The sequence below is a fragment of the Anneissia japonica genome, unplaced genomic scaffold, assembly GCF_011630105.1.
Source record: "Anneissia japonica isolate Jap-2015-1 unplaced genomic scaffold, ASM1163010v1 scaffold287711_len853857_cov187, whole genome shotgun sequence".
In the NCBI taxonomy this organism is placed as follows: Eukaryota; Metazoa; Echinodermata; class Crinoidea; order Comatulida; family Comatulidae; genus Anneissia; species Anneissia japonica.
Genome location: NW_022753410.1, coordinates 523086 through 546750, shown reverse-complemented (window position 1 = coordinate 546750; position 23665 = coordinate 523086). Strand labels below are relative to the sequence as shown.

The window sequence follows — 23665 nt, the reverse complement described above, 5'->3', positions numbered from 1 at the left end:
GGTGGAGGGTGGGGGGGGGTGGTGGAGTCAATTTAAGAGGGAGGGAAGGTTTATCTGTGCCCTTATTCTGCTGCCGGGAGGCAGAATAATTCTGTCCAAAATTTACATGTACAATGGAAACGCCATGATAATGATGGAGATATCTTTTTGGCTGCGGATATTGTTCCAACAACCTTAGATAAATCCGAGGTATTGATTGGTGGAGCTGGCTTCACCCTAACCTTAAACTTTGCTATCTTAATGCACTTCAAGTCAACATAATGGAAGAATATCCATATTGTATATTTTTTCCTATTTACAGATTCTCTGCTGAGTGACAATTGAACATGAGCTATCCAGGATACCCAGGAAGTGGTTACCCCCCTGCAGGGGGTGCAGGGTATCCCCCAGCACCTGGTGGCTACCCACCACCTGGAGGAGCAGGATATCCACCTGCTGCTGGAGGAGGCTATCCACCTGCATCCGGAGGAGGCTATCCTCCTCAACCTCAACCAGGTTACCCACCAGCAGGCGGTGGAGGTTACCCCCCACAGCAGCCAGGCTATCCTCCCTCAACAGGGGGATATCCACCAGCTCCAGGGGGAGGCTACCCAGGTCAACAGCCAGGCTATCCTCCTCAGCAACCACCTGCAGGATACCCTCCTGCCACGGTATGTACTGTATTATCAAAACCCTTTTATCATTTCATGAAAGTTTGTTAAGATGGATTGATGAGGAGAGAAAAATAATGTTGTGAGAGTGGTTACTGCTCCATTGATAGTTTTTTAATAATAATGGCGGTAATAATGGTTTAGAATTTGATGAAGCCATATATGTAATTTGGTTTTATCATTTCACAAATTTAATTTCAAGTAATTAAATAATGATGCATTTTTTATTCAGGGTGGTATGCCAAGTCCAGGCTATCAACCTGGCGGACCCCTGCCATACAACCCAAGCCCACTGGGATTTGCGGTAAGTCATCATCAGCAATATTGTGACGTTCAATACAGTAATGCATAATCACAAAACTCACATTATTAATCCAGCTTAATTATTCATAGTAAGATGTAATATAGTAAATTTAAGTAAAGATATACACTTATACAATCAGGCAAACTTCGATCAAATTAATAGATACTAGAGCATATCTGGCCATATGGAAAAATACATGATGGTAGTGTGTGGTAAAAAATATATACAGTCAGACAAAGTATGGTCATTCTTTGTCTAACTTGGTAGGTAAAATATCACCTTTTTGGTGTAGCTCATCATCATCATCATCAACATCATCAACATCCTCATTATCCATCCTCATCATCCGTCATCCTCATCATCAACATCATCATCATTATCAACTTCAACATCAACAAATCAACATCAATGTCATCATCCTTATCATCCATCACCATCATCATCCTCATTACTCATCCTCATCATCATCATCATCCTCATTACTCATCCATCATCATCATCTCATCATCAACATCATCATTATCAACATCAACGTCATCATCATCATCCTCCATCGTCATCATAATCAACATCAATGTCATCATCCACATCATTACTCTTAGTATGACATTCATGCTTGCTCACATTATAAAAACTAACATACATGCATTATACTGGTGATTATATCCAAATGAAGTGATATTAATATATCCTTAAGGCTTTAAATCAATATCCTGTAGTAATAAATCATTTCATTTACATAGCAAAAGTTGCTATTTCAAGATATAAATTTGGTAAACATCCTAATGCATAAAGTTTTTTTGTATCAGAACTAAACCTTCGTAATATCAATTTTGACGTGTAAATATGTATGGGTACTTTTATTATACGTATATTTTACTGTATATAGGCTTCTTAAAAAGTGTAAAAATGCCATTTGTGCGATAAAGATTGAAGTAATTTTTTTAAAAGAATTCGAAAAAGTAATAATTTAGTTAATTTACATTGTAAAGATTTCTATTTCAAGATATTATTTGGTAAACATTGTTAAGCATTAAGTTGTTTTATGTCTCAACTTATCTTTTTCTAATTTCTAATTGGATGTGTAAATATGTATGGGTAATTTTACTTACTGTATATTTTACTGTATATAAGTTTCTTAAAAATTGTAAAAATGAAGGATAATTGTCTTTAATTACCTTTGTGAAAGTGAGGAGCAATAAACAGTGTGAGTTCCCACTAAAGAGAAAAGAAAAATAAGTATCCTGTAAGGAATTTCTAATTTTCTATTGATGTCACAATTTAGTCTTCACAGCCAGAACCTAGTAAGCAGCAATATGTAAGTTTGTAAATTGGGCTTTTGTAATAATATGTGTTGCTGTATGTGACAATTAACATTTATTTTTTTTGCATGGGGAAATTGAGGGAGCATGAATACTGGATACCTTATTCAGTGGAGTAAACTTCCTCCCCCGGAAAGAAGGAGAATAAAATCAGAACAAATGAAACCAAAAGTAGAATGGATAATTCATTAATTTCATCAGATTGTAAATCGATACATTCAATATAAAAATGTTTATAGATATTTTGGTTCCATCATATTTTTATTTGTTAACCTACTAATGCAAATGTTAAGCCTAGAACCTGTGCCTAAGTTTTACAAGTATATATTCTATCTACCTTGAGTGGTATACAGTACTGTTGAAGAATACTTCCCGTAATATACACTGGCATAACAAAGAGGCTTGTGAGGCTCCTGGCTAAGGCTACTTCGGCCCTACTATTCTGGGGGCTGTGTTCAGGCAGAGCCGAGGTGGGTACGTAGCAAACCCTGTCCGCTTTGGCATTTTTAGTGTTTTATTAAAAAGATCGAAACAAAACAAGTTTTTGGGGCAAAACAAATTTTGAGGCAAAAAAAGTTTTGAGGCAAAATTTGTAAATGTTTGAGGCACTGTATGTGTGTGTGTGCTGAACTGTGGCGATCTCTTGGTCCCCGGTTCAATTCCCATTTCCGCTTTCCTTGTATTTCAGCTAGAGGGTTGAAATGCAAGTTACGGTAGCGCATTGTCTTTCGGACGAGACATTTAAGCCATTTGGTCCTGTATGTAATATGGCCAATGTGCACATGTTAAAGAATGCAGTACACTCTTCGGAAAGAGTAGGGGATTGTCTCTCCGGTGTACTGTCCAATCACCACCAGAAGGACCCCACTGGAAGTAAGTCTTCTTCAGACTTTCGTGGATTATCAATGGAGTTACACCAAATTAATCCATCCATCCATCCCTTAATATCTGGGTCCCTGCCTTAGCCAAAGAGAGCTCATGCCACTACCCATAGGCCTTTACATCATACATGTACTGTAAATTTCAGTGTTTGCTATTGCGATATCCCTTTTTGGTGGGAGTCACTCAATCCTATTTATATCATGCTTATCAATGCATATAGTAATTCTCCATGTGTGTGTGTGTGTTATATGTGTGTTTTAGTTTTGATTTCACTTTCTAATTTTTTTATTTTGAATAGTTTTGTTTATAATTATTTAAATTAGGTAAATTCAGAATTAATTCATGTATTACTAAAAAAAATTATTGTTTGTCATTTGTTTTTATCATTAAGGCTATGTTCAGACACAGCAATCACTGGCATACGATAATCCACCAACAGACCCCAGAATTAGCGTATGCCAGTTACGTCAGTTACGCTATGGATTAACGTACACCCTGCGTTAAATACCCCCCTGCGCATCTCTCAGGTCTGAACGTATCCAAACTCTTTTCACCTTGGAATTTCATTTCTTACATGTTAATATATGTTGCTATTGGTATTTTTAAACATGGCTACATGGTTTTTTATTTATTTTGGAACATTTATTAAGGATCGCCAATAATAACAATTCATTAATAAACACTCTTGATAACCTTAATATAGTGCTTTTATCATCAGGATGTGAAAGAAAAGAAAAAATAATAAGAATTTTGGAGAAACATATTGTATCAAATCCAAAGTATGAATCACATTTTTAATACAAAAAAACCATAAATATATAAAATAAAATAAATAAATACTTAGTAGTGACCATTGTTTGAGTGACAGTCCATTACATTAATGCAGCACACACATATAGTACATGCATTAGTGTTTTGTCCCCTCCCCTTAAAATATTTGTGTACCATCAAGCCCCTAGTTTATCCTTCTGAAAACTTGTTGAGCACTGACTTAAGTTACAAATTATCTTCATTCCCAAGCTAGCATTTTTTACACCCAAACTACCAATGCCAAGTCTCATAGATATGCAAACCACAGGAAGTGATCAAAACTACTCACAAACAATTCTATTTATTCCAAAATGTGTATGTTTCATACACAGAGCTATATACCCTGCACGCAAGCCTTAATGTTCAGTCCTAAGTAAAAGGCAATTAGAGTAAAATAACAAATGGATGTGCACTACAAAATGGAATGCACTCCGAAGATATATCACTAGTTTTTTTCAAAATTATAATACTCTTCATTATTAACATGCCATTACCTCTACCATGACAGTAGAATAAATGCAAAAATAATTGTACAGTATCCATTGTGTTTGTGATATTTTACACCCTAACAAAACATTAAAACAAGGTTTCAAAAAATGGTTCATGATCATATACTGTAATATAATTTTTGTTTTAATATTTACTGCTTATTTTTAATTTCATAATATGTTTGTTGTTTTCATTATTTTACATTCAGTTTATTTAATTAATTCATTTAAAAAAAATTTAATTCATTTTTATGTATTCATAAAGGTTTAGTATGTGACAAACTATAATTATTTTAGACTTGTTCCAGTGGGGGTCGGATAACATGCACTCGCAGGGGTCCCAAATGGGGACGGCCTCCTGCACTCCCGCAAGCAACCAAGAATCCCCGGATATTAACCAATCTCCACAAATTCGTAATTTTGCATGCTTTCACTGCTTTATTATCAATTTTATCACGGAAGTCAGAGCCGATAGGTATCCTTGTGCAGCAAACTAAAATTAAATGTGTTAAGAAAGCTCATTAACCAGATCAGTGGCGAATTTAAGGGTGGGGGAGGGGGGTAGACAAGAACATTATATTCAAGTTTAAGTCTGAGAGGGCCATTTCCAGTGCCATAATCATAAATTTTCTTACCCCAGCCCCAACCTCGTTTACCCCTGCACCGCAGATTTCCTGGAAATGACTTCTTCGAACTTGGGATCCCTGCACTCGCGCTGCGGGTCGCCAGTTGAGAACCCCCGATTTAGTTTATTTTAATGGTGATTATGAATAATAAGTAGTTTTATTCAAGCTTTCATTGTTTAAAAACTGATTATTTGAAAACATTTTTGACTATTTACAAAGAGCATACGTTTTAAGAACATGCTTATTTTCTTATGCATCCATCAATTTTAATATTGGGATGGGGTAATGTTGTTTTGAATGAAGATTACAATAATAATGATGATTATAAAGAGCCTGACATGAAATCACTATCATTAATGTACCTTATTATTAGCAATAATGAGCATCATCATCATAATTGCATTTACATAGAAAATACCGGTACTTGTACGAATCGTCTTGTACATTAATGATAATGATTTAAAGGTCAGCTTTATGTATATATCCTATTTTTGGAGATTATCTTATTTTTGGAGAATTCAAGGCACTGACGGGCATTAAATAAAAATAAAGAAAACTTTAATTTTTTTCAGAAGTTTCCATTTTTTGTGGCAGTGGTTGCGCTAATTGGCCAAAAATTAAATTTTATTTTTATTCTTTATCATCAAAAAACAAGGCAAAACAAGGTATAAACAAAAGTTTCGTCTAAGATGAAAATCATCAATCAATATCATGATATTTGTCCCTAGTTATAATACTTTTCATCATTATTTAAATGAATTAGGTAAAAAATTATAATTTCCTTATTGACAATCGTGTGGCCTTTATACAGTAATTATAGACTTATGATTACTCTAGTTCCCGGAATCCAAATATAGTATAATTATTTAAAAAAATCCTTAACAAAAAGTGTATTTCTATTCTGTAACATAAGAAGGCATGTATTTTAACTTAATATTGCTATGATTTCAATTTGCATTTTGACATCCTTTGAAGCTTCTTTTCATCTTCAGCTTCTAATTTTAATATGCTTAAAAAAAAGTGATCGTGGGATGATTTGTAAATTAATGATATGCTTATACTTATAATCCTATGGGACTTAATATGCTTGAGCATGTTTGACTTTGGTTAAGTTATTGCTTGTCACTTACAAATGAACTGAAGTATTAAGAATGATGTCAGAGATTACTCATGTTTGAAGAGTATATTGCTATAATACCTGCATACAGCTATAGTGAGATTTGCATAAGAGGTACATCCTTGATTTCACAGTATACATAAATTATAGCATAGTGTTGTCTTCACAAATTTGCTGACAGGAAGTCCAAAAATTATGATATCGGTTCCTGGAATAGAATCGTTGGTGGGGTTCATGGGTAGAGATTTTTTATGGTTTATGATGGCCCATGAATTTGTGCCTTTAGTAGATAATATTATGGATTGGCAATGACAATAACTTGTTTGGATCAGCAAATTGATAATGTTTGTCTGATGACCTTAATGAGGCTTTAGATGTCAGTGGGCACATGCTTGTCTCATTGGGGTGGGGAATTCTCCACCACCGCTGCGTAGAATATTATTTTGAATGAGGATATGGTGACATAAATATTTATTTAACAATGTTTTAATAAGGCAGTTCACACAAACAAGCTAACTCAAAGAGGCCTTTATACAGGTACAACACATGTAATAGATGATATACAGTTGGAATGAAACTGTAAAGCATTAAATATTAAAAGAACACATTAACAATTTAAAAGTCAATTTAGTATAATTAATTTAACATTCAACAATGTCTCAAATACAGTATATACATATACCACAAGCTGTATGAATACTTAGAAAAATAACATTTCTGATAACTTAAAAAGTAATTGATAGCTTCTTTTATATTTTTATCATTGTCTACTGTACTATGCTGTACTCAAGCAAACAAGACTGTGTTTTATGATGTAGTCAAGGGCAATAAATCTCATTGTGTTATTATGTCATCAAATGAAAGGAAAAAGTGTATTTTTTGTGTATTGTACTGTGTTAATGTTTACTGAGCCGAATAAATGAAATGAAATGAAAGTAAACATTGATAATATCTCAATAAATGGATAGCCACTTGCATATATTTATCATTGTCTGATCTGTACTCAGCGTCAAACAAGACTTTATTTTATGATCTAATATCTAGTCAAGGACATTCAATCTCATTGGGTTTTATAATTAATGAAACAGGTGACCTCAATATTATAAATAATTGATGTCAATTTGTTAGATCTAATTGAATAAGTAGTCTATGCGTTGTAAAATATAATTGCTGTATACATATATCAATGTAGAGGAGTTTAGTAGTAGGGTTTAAAGGAGGGATAAAGGAGTTGGGGGAGGGGAAGGTTGGTGAGCTATGTAGACATAAGTGCCTTATCTAATTGCATACATCTGTCTTCAGCAGATCCACAATGTTGGTACTTTTTGTTGTTCAGGGAAAATTTCCCCCATCAGATAAGCATGGACCTATTATGCCTTATAATAGCATAACAAGGTTTTTTAACTAAAAAAATCAATTTGCCAATTCAAAGAGTTAATGTATTGTGATTACCAGTTGGTCTAAAAACACAATATTGGGTTATCCTATACAAAAATCTCTCCATGTGAACCAGGGAACCTGACAAAGGGTCTAGCACAGTCCAAAAGTTTCAAGGTCTTTTTATGATACTCAACATTTTTTCTTTATTTTATTATTTTAAATGATAAGGTCTCAGCAAACATATACCACAAGCTGTATGAATGTAGCACTATTATTATGTATGTGGTGTATGTCCAATTTTGTAGGTTGATAGAATGTATTTTTGTAAATTAATTTGTCAAAACAATTTTCTGGATATCGTATTTGTTATATATAATATAACCAGTGCTATCATTGATAGATCGTGCATATTACATCATATCATGATAAATATAACAATGTGCTGGTATTTAAATTAATACTATCTTGACAACAGGTCAGGAGAGTGCAGCTTAGCTCAGTCGGCTAAACTTGTGGTAGTCACTTGTGTGTGCGTTGAACTGTGGAGATCTCTAGGTCCCCAGTTCAATTCCCATCGCTGCCCTCCTTGTGTTTAAGCCGCTGGTCCCGTGTGCATTATCATTAAAGAATGCTGTACACTATTTGGAAAAGAGTAAGGGATTGTCTCCCGGCATACTACCCAATCACCACCAGAAGGACCCCAAATACGTCTACTTCAGACTTTTGTGGGTTATCCTTGGTGTTAAACACTGAATAAATCCATTCATCCAGAATTCAGGTTACATATTGTGTGCCATGTAATCTAAAAGCACCTAAGCATTCTCTTCTATAAAGTAATTTAGGCACATTATTATAATAATAGCATGTTGTATATGATTTGGTAAATTATTACAAAATAAAAAATTCATAAACTATTCACAAGACTAATTTGGTCTGTATATATAGTGAAACAATTTATTATATATATTTGAACAATATTTTAATCAGATGTAACAAATCGGCAACAATACCTGATATTGATTCTCATACCGATACTTTATTGTGCACCATAAAAGTGGAAATACATTTGAAAGTGGCAGAATAAATACTTTAAAAAATACGTCAATACAGAATTATCATTAATTGAGAATAAAAAATAGACCTATGTAAAGCATAATCAAGTACAATGTTACAATAAAATTAATCATCGATAAGAATAAGAAATATATTTACCTATATTAATAATTTATAACTGTATATCAAAATTACATTAAAAATGTAAAAAAATGAAATCTGTTTGACCCTCAACAGAAATATTATACAATATTGAAGTGACATAATTTTTTTAAATACAATCTAATATTATCCTTAAGAATATTAATATTTAGAAATTAAAAGGTAAACACAAAAACAACTATGATAGCCCTATAACAGTTGGTTATTAAAGAAATGTATGATAATTATGTGTCTTTTATTGAAATAGCAAATACATACATTTATTTAAATTCTTTACTAAATAACCACATTGTTTAGAAATGTTTTACAAATATCGTAGTAGAAATGCATTATGTCAAACAAATTATTAAATTATTTGACAACTGACATGTGTGTGATTTGATATTTCCTCAAAAGGATATATGTGCTTCATTAAATATACAAATAAAGTAAACAGCTGTTTAAATATGCCATTTACCTGTGTTTAGTTTTTGAAATTACTGTATAAGACAATAATAAATATGTTGTATTGACCATATTTAATAATTTAAAATTTATTTTCAGAGAAAAATCTTACCTCTTATTAAGACAATTGACCTGAAATTTGATTTAAAAAAAAATTAGTGTGATTTTGTTTCAATTTTTGGATAATGTATACATTATGCAATGAAATCTATGATACAGTACATTCAATGATAATTTTATCTGACAATGTTTTGGTTTAACATTCCATTTGCACAAAATACATACTGTTTGTTTTGTTTCAACCTGTCCGTTATGTTTTTTGTGAACACTTACGAATAATTTTTGTTTGAATTGTTTTGAAATATTATTACAATATTAAAAGTTTTTCTATTAGGCCTATACTTAACATAAAGTTTTTGGACTCTGATAAATTCAAGCATTTTAATACCTTTTTTTTAAAAATCATATATGTCTGATACAATCAATATTCTATAGTGTACCTCACTTTAATGTATAATGTTGCAAAGGTTATAAAAATGTTTAAAAAAAAATCTTTTACAACATTTTTTAGGGTGCAGCAATGGCAACAACGGCTTTCCGCCAACACCAACCACCAGGTCCTGGCATGCCAATGCCTTCTGCTGCTCCTCCTGGCCCAGCTAATGTAGGTTGCCAATTCTACTGTAATTCTTTACTTGTTAATAAGGTTTATGGTGATGGTGGTGGTAATGATTGCAATGATGATGGTGGAGTGGGGGTTGGGAGAAGAGAATTATTTTAATGATATTTTGATTATGATAAATTTTATAGTGGTGATAAACATTGCATGAATATTATCCTCATAATTTTTTTCCTGTGATGATGAAAATTAAGCTGATATTGCCGATGATGATGATGATGATGTTGCGAGGATATATGATACTTGGCAACAAGAAAAAGAAGATGATGCAAGTTGAAATAATTTTTAAAATGTAGTTATTTTTGTCTTTGCAGTACCAGCCACCAAGCCAACCTCCAACTCAGCAACACCAAGCACCTAGTCAAGCACCCAGCCATGCTCCAGCTCAGCAGATGGCTAATATGAAAATCAGTGACATGTACCAATACAGAGTAAGATATATTCCACCCTCTTGTATTTACAGTAATAATGTGCATTATTTTATTATTTTGTATTTTTATATTTTTCATAGGAAAAGTGAGGGGACTACAATAATAATAATAATAATAATAATAATAATAATAATAATAATAATAATAATAATAATAATAATAATAATAATAATAATAATAATGCCAAATATTTATATAGTGCCAATTCCAAATGAATGAATAAAGGCACTAAGTGTTATTACCTCTGATCACTGGATAACATACGACAAACCAGCACAAAATGCAACCTTCCTTGCACCCTAGGGAGTATACCTAGTCGTGTGCTTGTACTCAGCGCACAAAACTAGTACAATCTATGCCACAACATCATACCACCAGGTACCCATTTATACTCTTGGGTAGGGAGAGACAAGCGTAGATAAAGTGCCTTGCACAGCAAGATTTCCAAAATTTGACCTCAAGGTTAGGAGTCCAAGCCAAAACCGATGCACCAACCGCTTCTACAAGTAGTTAAGAGAATTTTACCAAAGAAGATTGTTTGTAATGTATGGCTTAAATTGACCACTATTTCCAAAACTATGAAATTAAAAATTTCAATTTAAAAAATAAAAAAATGTTTTAAAAAATGAATACAATTTTGTTGTTGTTGTATGTTCTCAGGGAACCGGTGTTTGTAAGGATAAACCTGGATTCGATGGCCACAAGGAGGCTGAAATTTTGCGCAAGGCCATGAAGGGAATTGGTAATTCAAAAATCATCATCATCATCATCATAATCATCATCATCCTCATCATCATCCTCATTATCCATCCTCATCATCCGTCATCATCATTATCATCTTCAACATCATCACCAACATCATCGTCCTCATCACCAGTATCAACGTCATCATCCTCATCATCCATCATCATCATCCATCATCATCATCCTCATCATCCTCATCATCCACATCATTACTCTTAGTATGACATTCGTGCTTGCTCACATTAATATGAAACTAACATACATGCATTATACCAGTGATTATATCCAAACAAAATGATATTAATCTATCCTTAAGCATTTAAATCAATATCCTGAAGTAATAAACCATTTAATTTACATAGCAAAAGTTGCTATTTCAAGATATAAATTTGGTAAATATCCTAATGCATTAAGTATTTTTATATATCAAAACTAAACCTTCGTAATATGAATTTTGACGTTCATCTTAATTTTTATCAAAGTCACCATAATAGACCTTTCTGCTAAGCCCCGCCCCTTGGATATTGTTGCTAAGGTCCCACAAAACTCTTTTTTGATTGGTCAGTTGTTTTTTCCTAGCTCTTTTTTGATTGGTCAGTTGTTCAGTTTGATTGACACTCTTGAAAGATCTATTGTCCTTATTAGTACCTTCATCATTATCATCATCATTGCCATCTTCCTCATTAAGATCTACATCTTCAAATTCGTCATCAGAATAATTATCCTCATCATAATTACCATCATCATTGGCAATACACCCTCACATTTCCATGAAGGAGACAAGAGCTATATCAACTTAAATTTTCTGTTTTCACAAATTTTAGGCACTGATGAAAAGGCCATTATTGATGTACTAACAAGTTGCTCCAACAAACAACGTCAGAAGATCATCCTTGATTACAAGACAATGTATGGAAAGGTAATAATTGTTATACAAGCAATGAGTAAACTACAGCAGTCATTCCAAAGAGTGCATACCTCCGCCCTATGCCTGAATGCAGAACAATACGCAGGCTATGTATATGATGAACGGCAGAGGTGGCGCCAACATTGGGGTCAGGGGCCAGGGGCCAAGGGCTCCTGTCGGGGACAAAAACCACAACCATGAAAAATATATGTATTTTCTACATATTAGTAGACTCTAAATTTTATTAAATAAGCCTTTGAAACCCCTTAAATTTTTATATTTTTTGGCCTCCTTTGACCACTTTTGAAAGATTTTGAGCAACACCGACCACACCCACTTTCCTGTCGTCGGGGACATCGGACCTCCTGTCAGGCAAATCATGGCACCACCACCCCTTGTTGGCAATTCCGTTATTTTTTGCTCTGTGCCTGAATACCGAACAATAGGCAAGCAGACCATTCCATTATTTTCTTTTATGCTTGGGGTAAAAAATTGAATTTCCTTGATTTTGACCTTTCCTTCCCAAAATTTAATCATCTCTTTCTTAGAATATTATGTACGATTCTACAAAATTTTATGAGACAGCCAGCAGTGAATACTTAACCTCCTTTGGTGGTGGTAATAATAATATTAAAATAATAATTGATAAAAGATAGGTGTGTATAATTAAGTAATTTTCTGGCTGAATTTTATCTCTGCAGGATCTTATCAGCAACCTAAAAGGAGAAATAAAGGGAAAGTTTGAGAATGTTGTGCTAGGGTTACTGCAGTTACCTGCATTGTTTGATGCTTACCAACTCAGGAAAGCTATGAAGGTAAACGATATATTTTATTTGAATCATATTTGATTGGCATGTCCCTTCAAGATAAGCCTGATAGGTCGGCTGAGATTCAGGGGTCTTCTTAATTTTTTCAATATTAATGTGATACAAACATCCAGACACATAATTTTACACAGACAGTTGAGTACTAAGGGTTATTGAGATATTCCTGCCAAAGTCAACGTCAACTTCTCATGATGAACTAAAACTTTTTAAAAATAAGTTGGTACAATTGCTACACAATTGGTGTTCGCAATTCACAAAACTCCACAGGGAATGGTAAGTTACATCCAGTGAGCATGCAAAGAACCATGCTAAATTTCACAAGAGTGTTACAGGCCTCCTCGATATCTGTGTTTCTTACACGGATATTACATGGGAGGTGGGCATTCACATGAATACAATTGAGCAGGGAATGTGCGATAAATTTTCCCTAGCACAGAATATGTAATCTTGTGTGAATCGCGTAATAAGTATAATTACGGGGGTTGGAGGTTGGTGGTGGTTTTGTTAGTTGTGAGAAAATAATCCTGACATTGGTAGAGGGATTAAGACCTTGGACTCTGGGATTGAAAGACAAGCAGAATAATCATGAAGTTAGAGCTCCATTACTATCTAAACAATAATATCAGAGGATTGATAAGTATTTATACCTACTGTAATGGTGCAGCCGATGGCTTCTTGATTGATTATGAAGTACTTAAATTGTGTGCATTGAATTTGTGTGCGATAGATCATTTGATAGAAGCCTTAAATTAATTCTCTTCTTTCTGTGTTGACCTATAAACAACATAATCCTATATTTAGATTGCTTACTTAGCATGTTTTAGTAAGTAATAAGCTGCCAATTGAAAGTAATAGGAAAACAGAAACTTAACAATACAATTTAGTTATTTGTTTACTTTGAATGCTTGAGGAAGTTGTGAACTTTCAATAAAAAAATTTGAATGAGAAAATATTTCTGCACCAGAACAGAAGAAGGAGAAATATTCTCTACAGTTTATCTGCATAAAAACCATTAAATTGATTGGAAAGCAAATTATTAATATGCATTTTGAAAGTCTGTAAATTAAAAAAAAAAAAGAATCTTCTTCTTTGGATGCTGGTATTTTCCTTGTGGTTGATGTATGTTTTGCACGAAGAATTAAATTATTATCTTTTTTTGTTTTTAACGTTTAAGTAGCTTTTCTGTGTACATTGCCACTTTGTGTATTTAGGGAGTAGGCACATTTTAAACAAGTGCAAAAATCCTGTAAAAAATAATGGTTTTAAACCATGAAGCTAAAACCTCTTCTGGTTACGGTCCTGTGCTTTGACTGAATAAAACTAGAAAAAAAAAATGTGTACTCTAAAAACAGATAACTAGAAAATCAGAACAACATATATTGTATAGAAACAAACATTATTACACACTTTTCTTGCAATTGTGGTTGCCAAGATAACAACTTGCTCTAATACTGTATCTGAAAATGAATTCATAGAATTAAGTGCAATCTATAAGGATGCAGTCATTTATTAATGGATGTTTAACATAAGAAATTGAAACTGCCATTCGTCTTCAATAATTGATTGATGAAACCTGTGTCATGTCAGGCATATATGAGCTGATTGTAATATGCCTTAATATTGTAGGAAATAACTACCTTACACCGAAAGGTCCACTGATTAATGATGATGACATAATTAATGTCGAAATATTGAATCCCAACATGATGGCGTGTATTTAAATACTTGGAGTATGTATTATACTTTCTTAACTACCTTACAGTATTAGAAATAATTCTATTATTATTTTATTATTATCGTCATTGTTATTATAAATTTTGTTATTACTATCATTAATAATTGTGATAGATGTTAGTGACAGTAATTATAATAATGATTACAATGATATAATTGTTATAGATATTTATCATTTATTATTATCATTATTACCATCATTAATTTATGTTGTTATTGTTTTTGTCATTATCATCATCTTTTGTCACTGCAGGTCTCTCTCCAATTAAAGATCCCTCCAATTAGAGGCCACCTCCAATTAATGACCACTTTTCTGTGGACCCATGTTAACAAAATGTCTTTTATCTTATATGGTAGTTAGAGTCTCAAGCTATTAAAGACAATGGAAACCTTTGTCCCAAAAGTGGTCTTTAATTGGAGGGAGACCTGTGTTTTTATTAGGTAGTATTGCTGTTTATTTTAATTAATTTCTCTTCATCTTAAATTGTCAGGGAGTTGGGACAGATGAAGCTGTACTTATTGAAATTTTATGCAGCAGAAACAACCAACAGATCAAAGAAATCAGGGCAGCATATAAAAAAGGTAAATCTTATAACACACAAGAAAATTTAACGTTTTATAACACATACAATTTTACGGCCATCCTGAGGCAAAACAACATAACTGACATTTTTGTCGATTTTGAGATAATATCATTTGGTAGTATATTAAGCACATCTGAATTACCTGTGAAAATGTCAGGTCTCAAGAATGAGTCATTTTGGAGATAGCACCACCTATCTTTAAGTACAAAACTTAAAATCTAGTGATTTTCCATGGAAAACAACATAACTACAAGATTACGGGGCAAAACAACGTACAGTATCTACGATTAAGATACGTTGTTTTTGTTCTCCCCATTTTACCATGGACAATTAATATTGCGATGATGATGATGATGTGATGATGATAACAAGGAGGAGGAATCGTAGCAGGTGACAACAGGCTCCTGTGCAAGGTTAATTAACAGGCCCTTTGGTATGATTGTCAACCGAGGCTCGTATCCCGAGTTCGTCGTCACATTTTCAATGCACACAATCAAACAATAAAATTGATATAGGCCAAATCAGTACATTCTCGACTGTCATGAAAATAGCATATATCTAAAAAATTACGTTATACTGTATGCATGCTGTGAGAACTTTAACCTAATAACTTTGATATGTACATGTTTATGTTGTTTGTTGAATGGACTTCTTTAATAATAATATTACAGTCTAATATGACCACAACATAAGGAAGTTCACTCGGTAAAATACTTAGCATAATATAGTACAAAGAATTTTGATTGTTGATCAATATCATTATACACATGTTAGATCCAAATTTCAAGACATTACATTTTATGCACGCACCGACGAGGAAAGTTTAAACATAATAATTTTGATATGTACGTGTTTTATGTTATGTGTTGATTGGTCTTAGTTAATAATATTACAGTTTAAAATTCATATTATAACAACTTGGTCATAATATAACTTATGCTTAAAGGAAGCAGATTAATGCAATTCTTTCCACAACCGTACTCTGACCAAAACCAAAACAATAATGCTGTGAGTAACAAGCTTTCTCTTGAAAAAACCTGCCTGTTTGACTTCAAAGTGTTTTTATTGTTTTTCTTCATCATAGCCCTGATGTTAGTTTAAAACATATTTTTATAAAAAGAAAATATTTTTTAACTATTCATTAGATTACTACCACAGAACATCATTAGAATTGGTGTATACAATAGAAAAATAGCAAATTCAGGGGCTTTGGGCCCCTGAACCCCAACCGGGGACCATTGGCGGCCCTCTGGCCCCCAGCCTCAGTGCTCGCTTCGCTCGCAAACCTGACCACTTCAATTCCTGTGGCTACGGCCCTGCTATTGGTGTTTTCATATCAATAATATTAACAGGAATGTATGAACAACCTGTATAATGAATAAGATTGCCCCAAACGTGGTAAATTCCAAAATATGTCGCACTTGCAACAATACCGATCCTGACGTGTTTCCGAGGCAAAACATTGTATCTGTGAATATCGCTAATAACTTTGCAATTAATAAACGGTTGTAATTAAAATTTTACATACAATCACAATGTCTATACTGTATATATACAATCCTGCAAAATTTCAAAAGGGTACCACAATTTATTAGCAAGTTGCAAACATGCAAACTTTAACTCTATTTTTCTCCAAAAGTGAAAATTTCAAGTTACGTTGTTTTGCCACAGAACGGCCAATTAGCTCTTTGTGATGTCATTTTATCAAGCAAAATAAATGAGGAAAGTGCCTCAGTCACGTTCCCAGAACAAAATCGGCGGCCTCTGTTTTCAGCCCTAATTTCCTTCTGTCGCTGTGCTTTGCAAAACAACAATCTTCCTGTCTTTGGGCCTAGGATCTAATTGATTTTCCACAAAGCTCCCCCCCCCCCTTTTGGATATTGTTGCTAAGATCCCTCAAATAGGGATAACATGTGGGTGTGTGAGTGACAAGTATGTATTTCTTACCTTTTGATTGGTCAGTTGTTAAGTTTAACTTCCAATATACCAGCACTATTACGAGTACTTTGTCAATAAACTGATATTTTTGTTTTGAAGAATTCAAAAGAGATCTTGAAAAGGATATTGTCTCTGAGACGTCTGGACACTTCAAGAGGTTGTTAGTCTCCATGGTTCAGGGAGGACGATCAGAATCAGCAGCTACGGATACATTAAAGGCTAAGGAAGATGCCAAGGTATAGTGTTTTGGTATAATTTGGTCACACTTTGTAGGTTTAGTGTGAAGATTTGTTAATAAAATTTGTTTTTCGACAGGCATTGTATGAAGCTGGTGAGAAACGGTGGGGCACGGATGAATCCCGGTTCAACGCCATATTTGCCTCTCGCAGTGTGCCTCAGCTGCGATTGGTTTTTGATGAGTATGCTAAGCTTAGCAAATATAGTATGGAAGACACGATAAAACGCGAGATGTCTGGTGACCTAGAGAGAGGAATGCTTACTATTGGTGAGAAGTCCTTTTCTATTAAATGTGACATCACATCATGACCATATATAGACTCATCATGACTATATATGTGCATACAACAGTTTTTTATCAAAGAAAATTTGATAGTGTACACAGAGCTAAGACCTTTTATTGATGAGATTGGGAGAGATACACAACAGCAGATTGTAGGTCCACCAAACCTAATGTAGGGGAGAAGACTACTAATGATGCTTTGAATGATGATTATAATGATGCCTTGCTTTATTATGTTTTTCTAATTTTTTTTTTACAAATTTTCCTGTCTGGCTTCAACTGAAGCTCTGTCCACCTTTTATTTGACAAAAATAATGTGACGAGCCTTAATATAGTAATGATGACATCACATCATGACCATATATGGGCACAACATGACTATATTTGCTCATATAACATTTTTTCTATCAATGAAAATTTTGATAGTATAGACCAAGCATTATAAATATGATCTGTACGTATGGCATAATGTGTTACAAAGACCACATTTTTCTTGTATTTTTTTTACATTTGTGTGATTAACATCTTGTGTTCATCTTTACAGTTAGCTGTGTACGAAATACACCTAAATACTTTGCTGAGAAGCTGTACAAATCAATGAAAGTAAGTAAATGTATTTTGTTGTAATTTTTATAATATTTTTAGTAGGATTTTAGAAACAGTAGAATAGGAGAAGTACTTTTGACTGAATAGTCAATTCTATGATGTGGTGTTCCTTTAAAAATAGAAACCTACACTTACAAATATGTGTATGTAAAACTGTCTTAAGCTAAAAATAATATAAAATAATATAAAAATAAATTAAAGTGATTGAATATTTGAGAGATTTCAATATTTTACTTTGGTCAGTATTTCATATCATATCTTCAAGTTACAAATTTAATATCTGGTGGTTCTTTATTGAATAAACTACAATAATCGAATAAACAACAAAATATATGAGGCTTGTCATCTCAAAACCAGTATACTGTCACTAAATTTTTAACTGAGTAATTAGCAAGAATGTGTCAGTATTGTATGCTTTAGTGCAGAGAGGCCATAATACTTTTATATAACTTTGGTAAATAAGTCGATTCCATTAAATGACTTCTTAAAGCATATATTGTTGCGAATATGAATAAATTAAAAAAATTCAATTTCTTGTTTTTGTCATTGATGCTGGTTTTGGCACGGCAAGCCCCCATATGTAGTACTTTCTTAAATTAGTTAGAAGAATTCAATGATTCTAGTTCAATAGTTTTGTTTACATATTTATGTTTGATCTACAGGGTCTTGGAACAGATGATGAGACGTTGATGAGGGTGATGATATCTCGCTGTGAGATTGACATGGTTCAAATTAAGGAAGAGTTCAAGAGGAATTACAAACAGACTCTCGGACGCTTCATTTCTGTAAGTAGATACCCCTCCCTTGGATTTCATATGGTTTTCGTTAATAAACGTTTCAAGTTACATACAGTGTGCCCAATTTGAGACCCCTCTAATTCGAAGGGCTTTCTAATTCAAGATCACTTTTTTCAAAGAACTAAATATTAATTTTTAATCTTTTAACAAATAACCCTCGAATTGGAGTCTAAACCCCAAGACCACCCCCAATTTTCAGGTCGCAAAGGTGGTCCCGAATTGAAAGGCAAACTATAGTGCGTAAAACTATGCCCTTTGATGTGCTCAGACTAACTCATTGCTACAGCTTATTACTTCTGAAAAGGTCCTATCTTGTTATTTGTTATTTATATAGCGCCTATTCCTTCAGGTTACAAAGCGCTTTGTTTTCACTCACCATTGGGTCCACATTCTTAAGTGTTGCTGCCATATTGGCACAGTAGCAGGCAACCCCACCAGGTACCCTTTATACTCCTGGGTGGAAGAGTAGCAATGCAGATAATGTGCCTTGCTCAAGGACACAAGTGAAATGCACAGCGAGGGATTGCAACCCCAACCTTGAGGTTGGTAAACCAAACCAATCCCATTGCGTCAAACCGTTTTCTGTCAGGGGCTGCCAATTAGAGCAAGGATGTAGTCCACAGCAGGGGCTCACTGGTGTAACCCCCTCATTTTAAAGTGCACATGATTTAGCTAGTGTACAGTGGGCATATGGTTTGTAGTCCTTATTTGAGAATGGCCCTTGACCAGGATATTCAAGTACTTTAAAGTTCTCATGATTTGGCTATTGGAATACTTGGTTCTACCACCCAGACCATGAGCGAAGAGAATCTTGAACCACCACTGATTTAAGTCTATCGCTTATGGTTCTCCTACTTTAAGTGTTTGGCCGACTCACTTATGGGTGTTATGGTGAAGACTATCCTGTTATTTGGTTTTTGAACAATTGAAACACCAATCAAAACTACTACTTCGAAAACATGAAAAATTTTGTTTAAAAAAATGAAATTGTACATCATACCCAAGTGAAGCTGGCCTAAGTCCTAAAATACACTTGGCAAAGATTAGCATTAGTAAATGCTATCCAACGACAATTCTGAAACTGAGTTGTGACACGATTTGGGTCGGCAATATTTTCCAAATGTTCTCCAAATAAAGAAAAGTATATGACATATATGCTGCTCTGAGAGTGACATTTCTGGCTATCTAGAGGTACTTTATAACTCTCTACATTTGTATGTCGTGCTCTAGGCTCTCCCTACTTTCAATTTCTGAATCTGCCACTAATAATGATTGCTATAAAAATGCAATAACACAACTTTTAAAAATTACTACATATATTGGACAAGTAATTCTTCTAATAACCAGGGCCTAACTAGTGATTATTATTATCCCAGCCAAATTATTATAATATTTAAATGTTTCTCTATTTCCGTCTTTGCTTTTGCAGGGAGATACGTCAGGAGACTACAAGCGAATATTAATAGCATTAGCTGGTGGTGAGAATTAAGAATGCTGATTTTGTCAATGAAATTTTTTTTGTGTAAATTTTTTACAATTTAGTGTTCCGTAGAATATATTATACTGTGATATTAGAATTATCAGCCCACATTAATGTAGTTACAGAAACCTAGGGATTCAGCTTTGGAAGACTAATGCATTAAGAGTAGACGTTGCCCCTTAGATTTATGCAAATTTGTGATAAAAGTGAAATATATACCAAGATGAATTATGGTACTTCCAAATTGGTTTTTATAATTATATATTATCATATTAATAGATGTTATGTCTGCAATTGAATGATCAAAAATAACATGTTGCCTTGAGTGTTATGTTTCTATGTACAGCATTTCCAGAGTACGGTTACAGTACATCATAAAGCATTAATAATACGATAATGGTATTATCTATATTTTTTAAGGTTGTCAGAGATAAGATATTAATATATTTATAGAAATCATGGGATACAACCATGAAAGACTTAAAGTGTAGATGTCACCCCTTCAGCCTGGGTAATATGGCAAATTTGTCCTACTACAGCAATCGCTACACTGCGTAGCACTCCCCAGTACAATCGGGAAGGCTTTCTGCAGTGGCGTATCTAGTTGGGGGTGGGGTGGGGGGGGTGGTGCATGTCCCCAAACAAAATCATGCTCAAGTATTAAAAAATTACCTGAAATGTTGTGAGCTAGACCTCCTCACCTAATTATCGCTCCCCTCACCTAAACAATGCTCCCCCCTCACCTAATCATCAGGCCCCCACTTCATCTTTGCACCCCCATCAGGGGGCCCCCAATTTCAAGACTCCTTATTGACATAAAGAGACGCCTAAAAGGATTGTGCTGCGGTGTACTTCATCCAGGTTTGCGAAGGTGCCTGGGCGGTAAATCGTAACAAACATTTTGGGCTTACTCAATATAGTACACGATACAGTAGGTTCATGATGTTACTTACCAAAAGTGCATTGGATGATAAATGTGGACCTATGTAAATGGTTACCTGAATACATGCAAATGATATGAACATTTGAGTAGTTTCATCTGGCTTGCTTATTATAGCTATAAGCAAGTACCATCCATTGTGGTTGCTTTAATACCAATTTAAAAAGTTCTGCAGATATGAACATTTTTAATACTGAAAATGTAAAACCATGTTTCTCCTAAGATGTGATTTCAAGACTTTGCATGTATTGAGTACTTCATCAGTGCTTCCTTAACTTTTTTTACTCAGGGACACACTTTGGCAATCAGAAATTACACCACTGACCCTCCTTGTCAAAATATTTCCTTCCCACAGGTTTTTTTGAGTCCAGATATCAAAAGAATTGTTTGTCCAGTATATTTGCTTATTTGTTGAAGCACTGTGTAACAGCATTTCTATACAGTAAGTAATTATTATGTGGTGGATTTAGGAATTGAAATTACAGGAAGCCCAGAGAGGGATATGCAGATCCCATCAACTTCCCCATGGTTATGGCAGAGGTTTTTAACATTTTCATAGATATGGCACCACTAGATGTCTATATCAACAAATGATGTACTATTATCATTTAAATTTTGTTATATAGTTTTTCTTTAAACTCAGGTGCTGAAATGTTTGTGAATTAAAAAATTTTTTTAATGAAATTTTGTACATCATGAACTTCATGCTCAATTACATGCTCATTTACATCCTATATTGTCAGGCATCTGTTTTTGTTTTTTTTTTTAATTTTTAGTTTTTAATTTTTCATTCAGCTAGATCTAGACAAAATTTAAAACAGTTAAAAAATTAAATTATATTTGTAACAGGTAAATATATACAGTATATGTTAATTGGACTTCCTCAAATATTATATACAAAGTTTTTATATATAAACAAACATCTGTTGTCCATAGAAGTAAATTTATCTGGTTTCTTGGTAAATATTATACTGTATTTCTGTTTAATGTAAGAAATGGTTATATCTAGTGTAGTTAATATATAACATTTGTTTATAAATTCTAGATTAAAATACATTTACATTTTAATGTTATTCATTTTTTTACATATACTCTAGCTTGTATGTTGTGAAAATAAACTACTGTTTGCTGGTAAAGCAAGTAATCGTTAATGTTATATGTACTGTACAGTAGGCATCATGTATGTGTATGGTTTAGCATCATAATCTCGTTTTTTTTTATACCGTTTTTCACCAAAACAAGTCCCTGCACAGTTTTCCATACTACAATGGATGTTTTACTAATGCTCCCCGCTTGAAAATGTTCCTAAGGTACCAAAAAACGACAGCGGGAATATCAACTTGTGTGGTTGTGGGATGTACGCGTAATGCCGACCATCGTTGTGGTTGGTCAGTTAACTTTGAGTATTTTTCATCAAAATTTGGTGAAGTGGTATGGTGGGTGTTCGGTTTATGATTGCCTTTAGAACACTTTGTAATTTCTTCGTCCATGATTGTGAAAATGCATCTGCTTCTCTGTTCAACAAAACCAACACACTTAAAGAAAGAAATAAAACATAAGTATATAAATATCCATAATCTAGCATTTAATACAAAGTAGTTTAACTTCCAACAACAGAAAATCAAGTTTTTTTTTGTTCCAAATATCACAAAGTTAAAAAAAAGTAACTTTATGTAATCAAAGTTGCATGGTTTTTCGGAGCGAAAACGTTTATAAATTAAATACATTTCATTTGTATTCATTAGAAACAGTTATATAATAATGCTGTTGAGCATAGTCCTGTTCAAAAGTCCTGAGTGTGTTCAGTCCGGTCAAAGCTGCAGTAGTAGAGAGTTTGGTGGGCTGGCTTAGTCGTCTCCATAAATAACACGCAATTCTTCACAACTGCGACAGCAGAATCCCATGAATCCACGTAGGTTGCAGTATTTCTCATACATATTAATGGTGCAAATAGGGTTGTTGACAACCTGACAACCTAAATAAAATAATAATGACAATTTTTAATTTTTTTTATTTGAGTATCAAGACTATGTACTGTAGGCCTACTTTACGTTTCACCAGTCTTTGTATCAACTGGGAGGCGCTAACTATAACATTTTCTGGCGACACACACTCCGTTCCCTGGAGAATCCATAATGTACAACAGCTAGTAATCTGTAGGTCTGTGTTGGCATTCGAATCTACCAGTTTAACCATAAAGAAAATAGGATTAACGTACTGCCAGTCATATTAGGCAGCTT

The 23665-nt window shown here is 33.6% G+C and overlaps 2 protein-coding genes across 6 annotated transcripts in view; one reads left to right on the top strand and one right to left on the bottom strand.

The window, feature by feature from the left end:
- LOC117122846 (annexin A5-like) overlaps positions 1 to 22630 on the top strand; it is a 23245-nt gene extending 615 nt beyond the window's left edge. For 4 of the 5 annotated variants that reach the window (XM_033268598.1, XM_033268597.1, XM_033268599.1 and 1 more), the window contains exons 2-15: positions 302 to 650; positions 883 to 954; positions 2240 to 2272; positions 9810 to 9902; positions 10232 to 10348; positions 11009 to 11090; positions 11917 to 12011; positions 12701 to 12814; positions 15052 to 15142; positions 17182 to 17318; positions 17398 to 17587; positions 18147 to 18205; positions 18871 to 18993; positions 20435 to 22630. In XM_033268598.1, the coding sequence (XP_033124489.1) occupies positions 327 to 650; positions 883 to 954; positions 2240 to 2272; positions 9810 to 9902; positions 10232 to 10348; positions 11009 to 11090; positions 11917 to 12011; positions 12701 to 12814; positions 15052 to 15142; positions 17182 to 17318; positions 17398 to 17587; positions 18147 to 18205; positions 18871 to 18993; positions 20435 to 20494 (1590 nt within the window). In that variant the 5' untranslated portion in view covers positions 302 to 326 and the 3' untranslated portion in view covers positions 20495 to 22630. The remainder of the gene's footprint in view (positions 1 to 301; positions 651 to 882; positions 955 to 2239; positions 2273 to 9809; positions 9903 to 10231; positions 10349 to 11008; positions 11091 to 11916; positions 12012 to 12700; positions 12815 to 15051; positions 15143 to 17181; positions 17319 to 17397; positions 17588 to 18146; positions 18206 to 18870; positions 18994 to 20434) is intronic. The other variant, XM_033268601.1, reaches the window with a different exon arrangement.
- Positions 22631 to 22989: 359 nt separating this feature from the next.
- Positions 22990 to 23665, bottom strand: part of LOC117122867 (A disintegrin and metalloproteinase with thrombospondin motifs 3-like) — a 33746-nt gene continuing 33070 nt past the window's right edge. Inside the window, exon 25 of the mRNA XM_033268630.1 lies at positions 22990 to 23400. Coding sequence (XP_033124521.1) covers positions 23273 to 23400 — 128 coding nt within the window. The 3' untranslated portion in view covers positions 22990 to 23272. The remainder of the gene's footprint in view (positions 23401 to 23665) is intronic.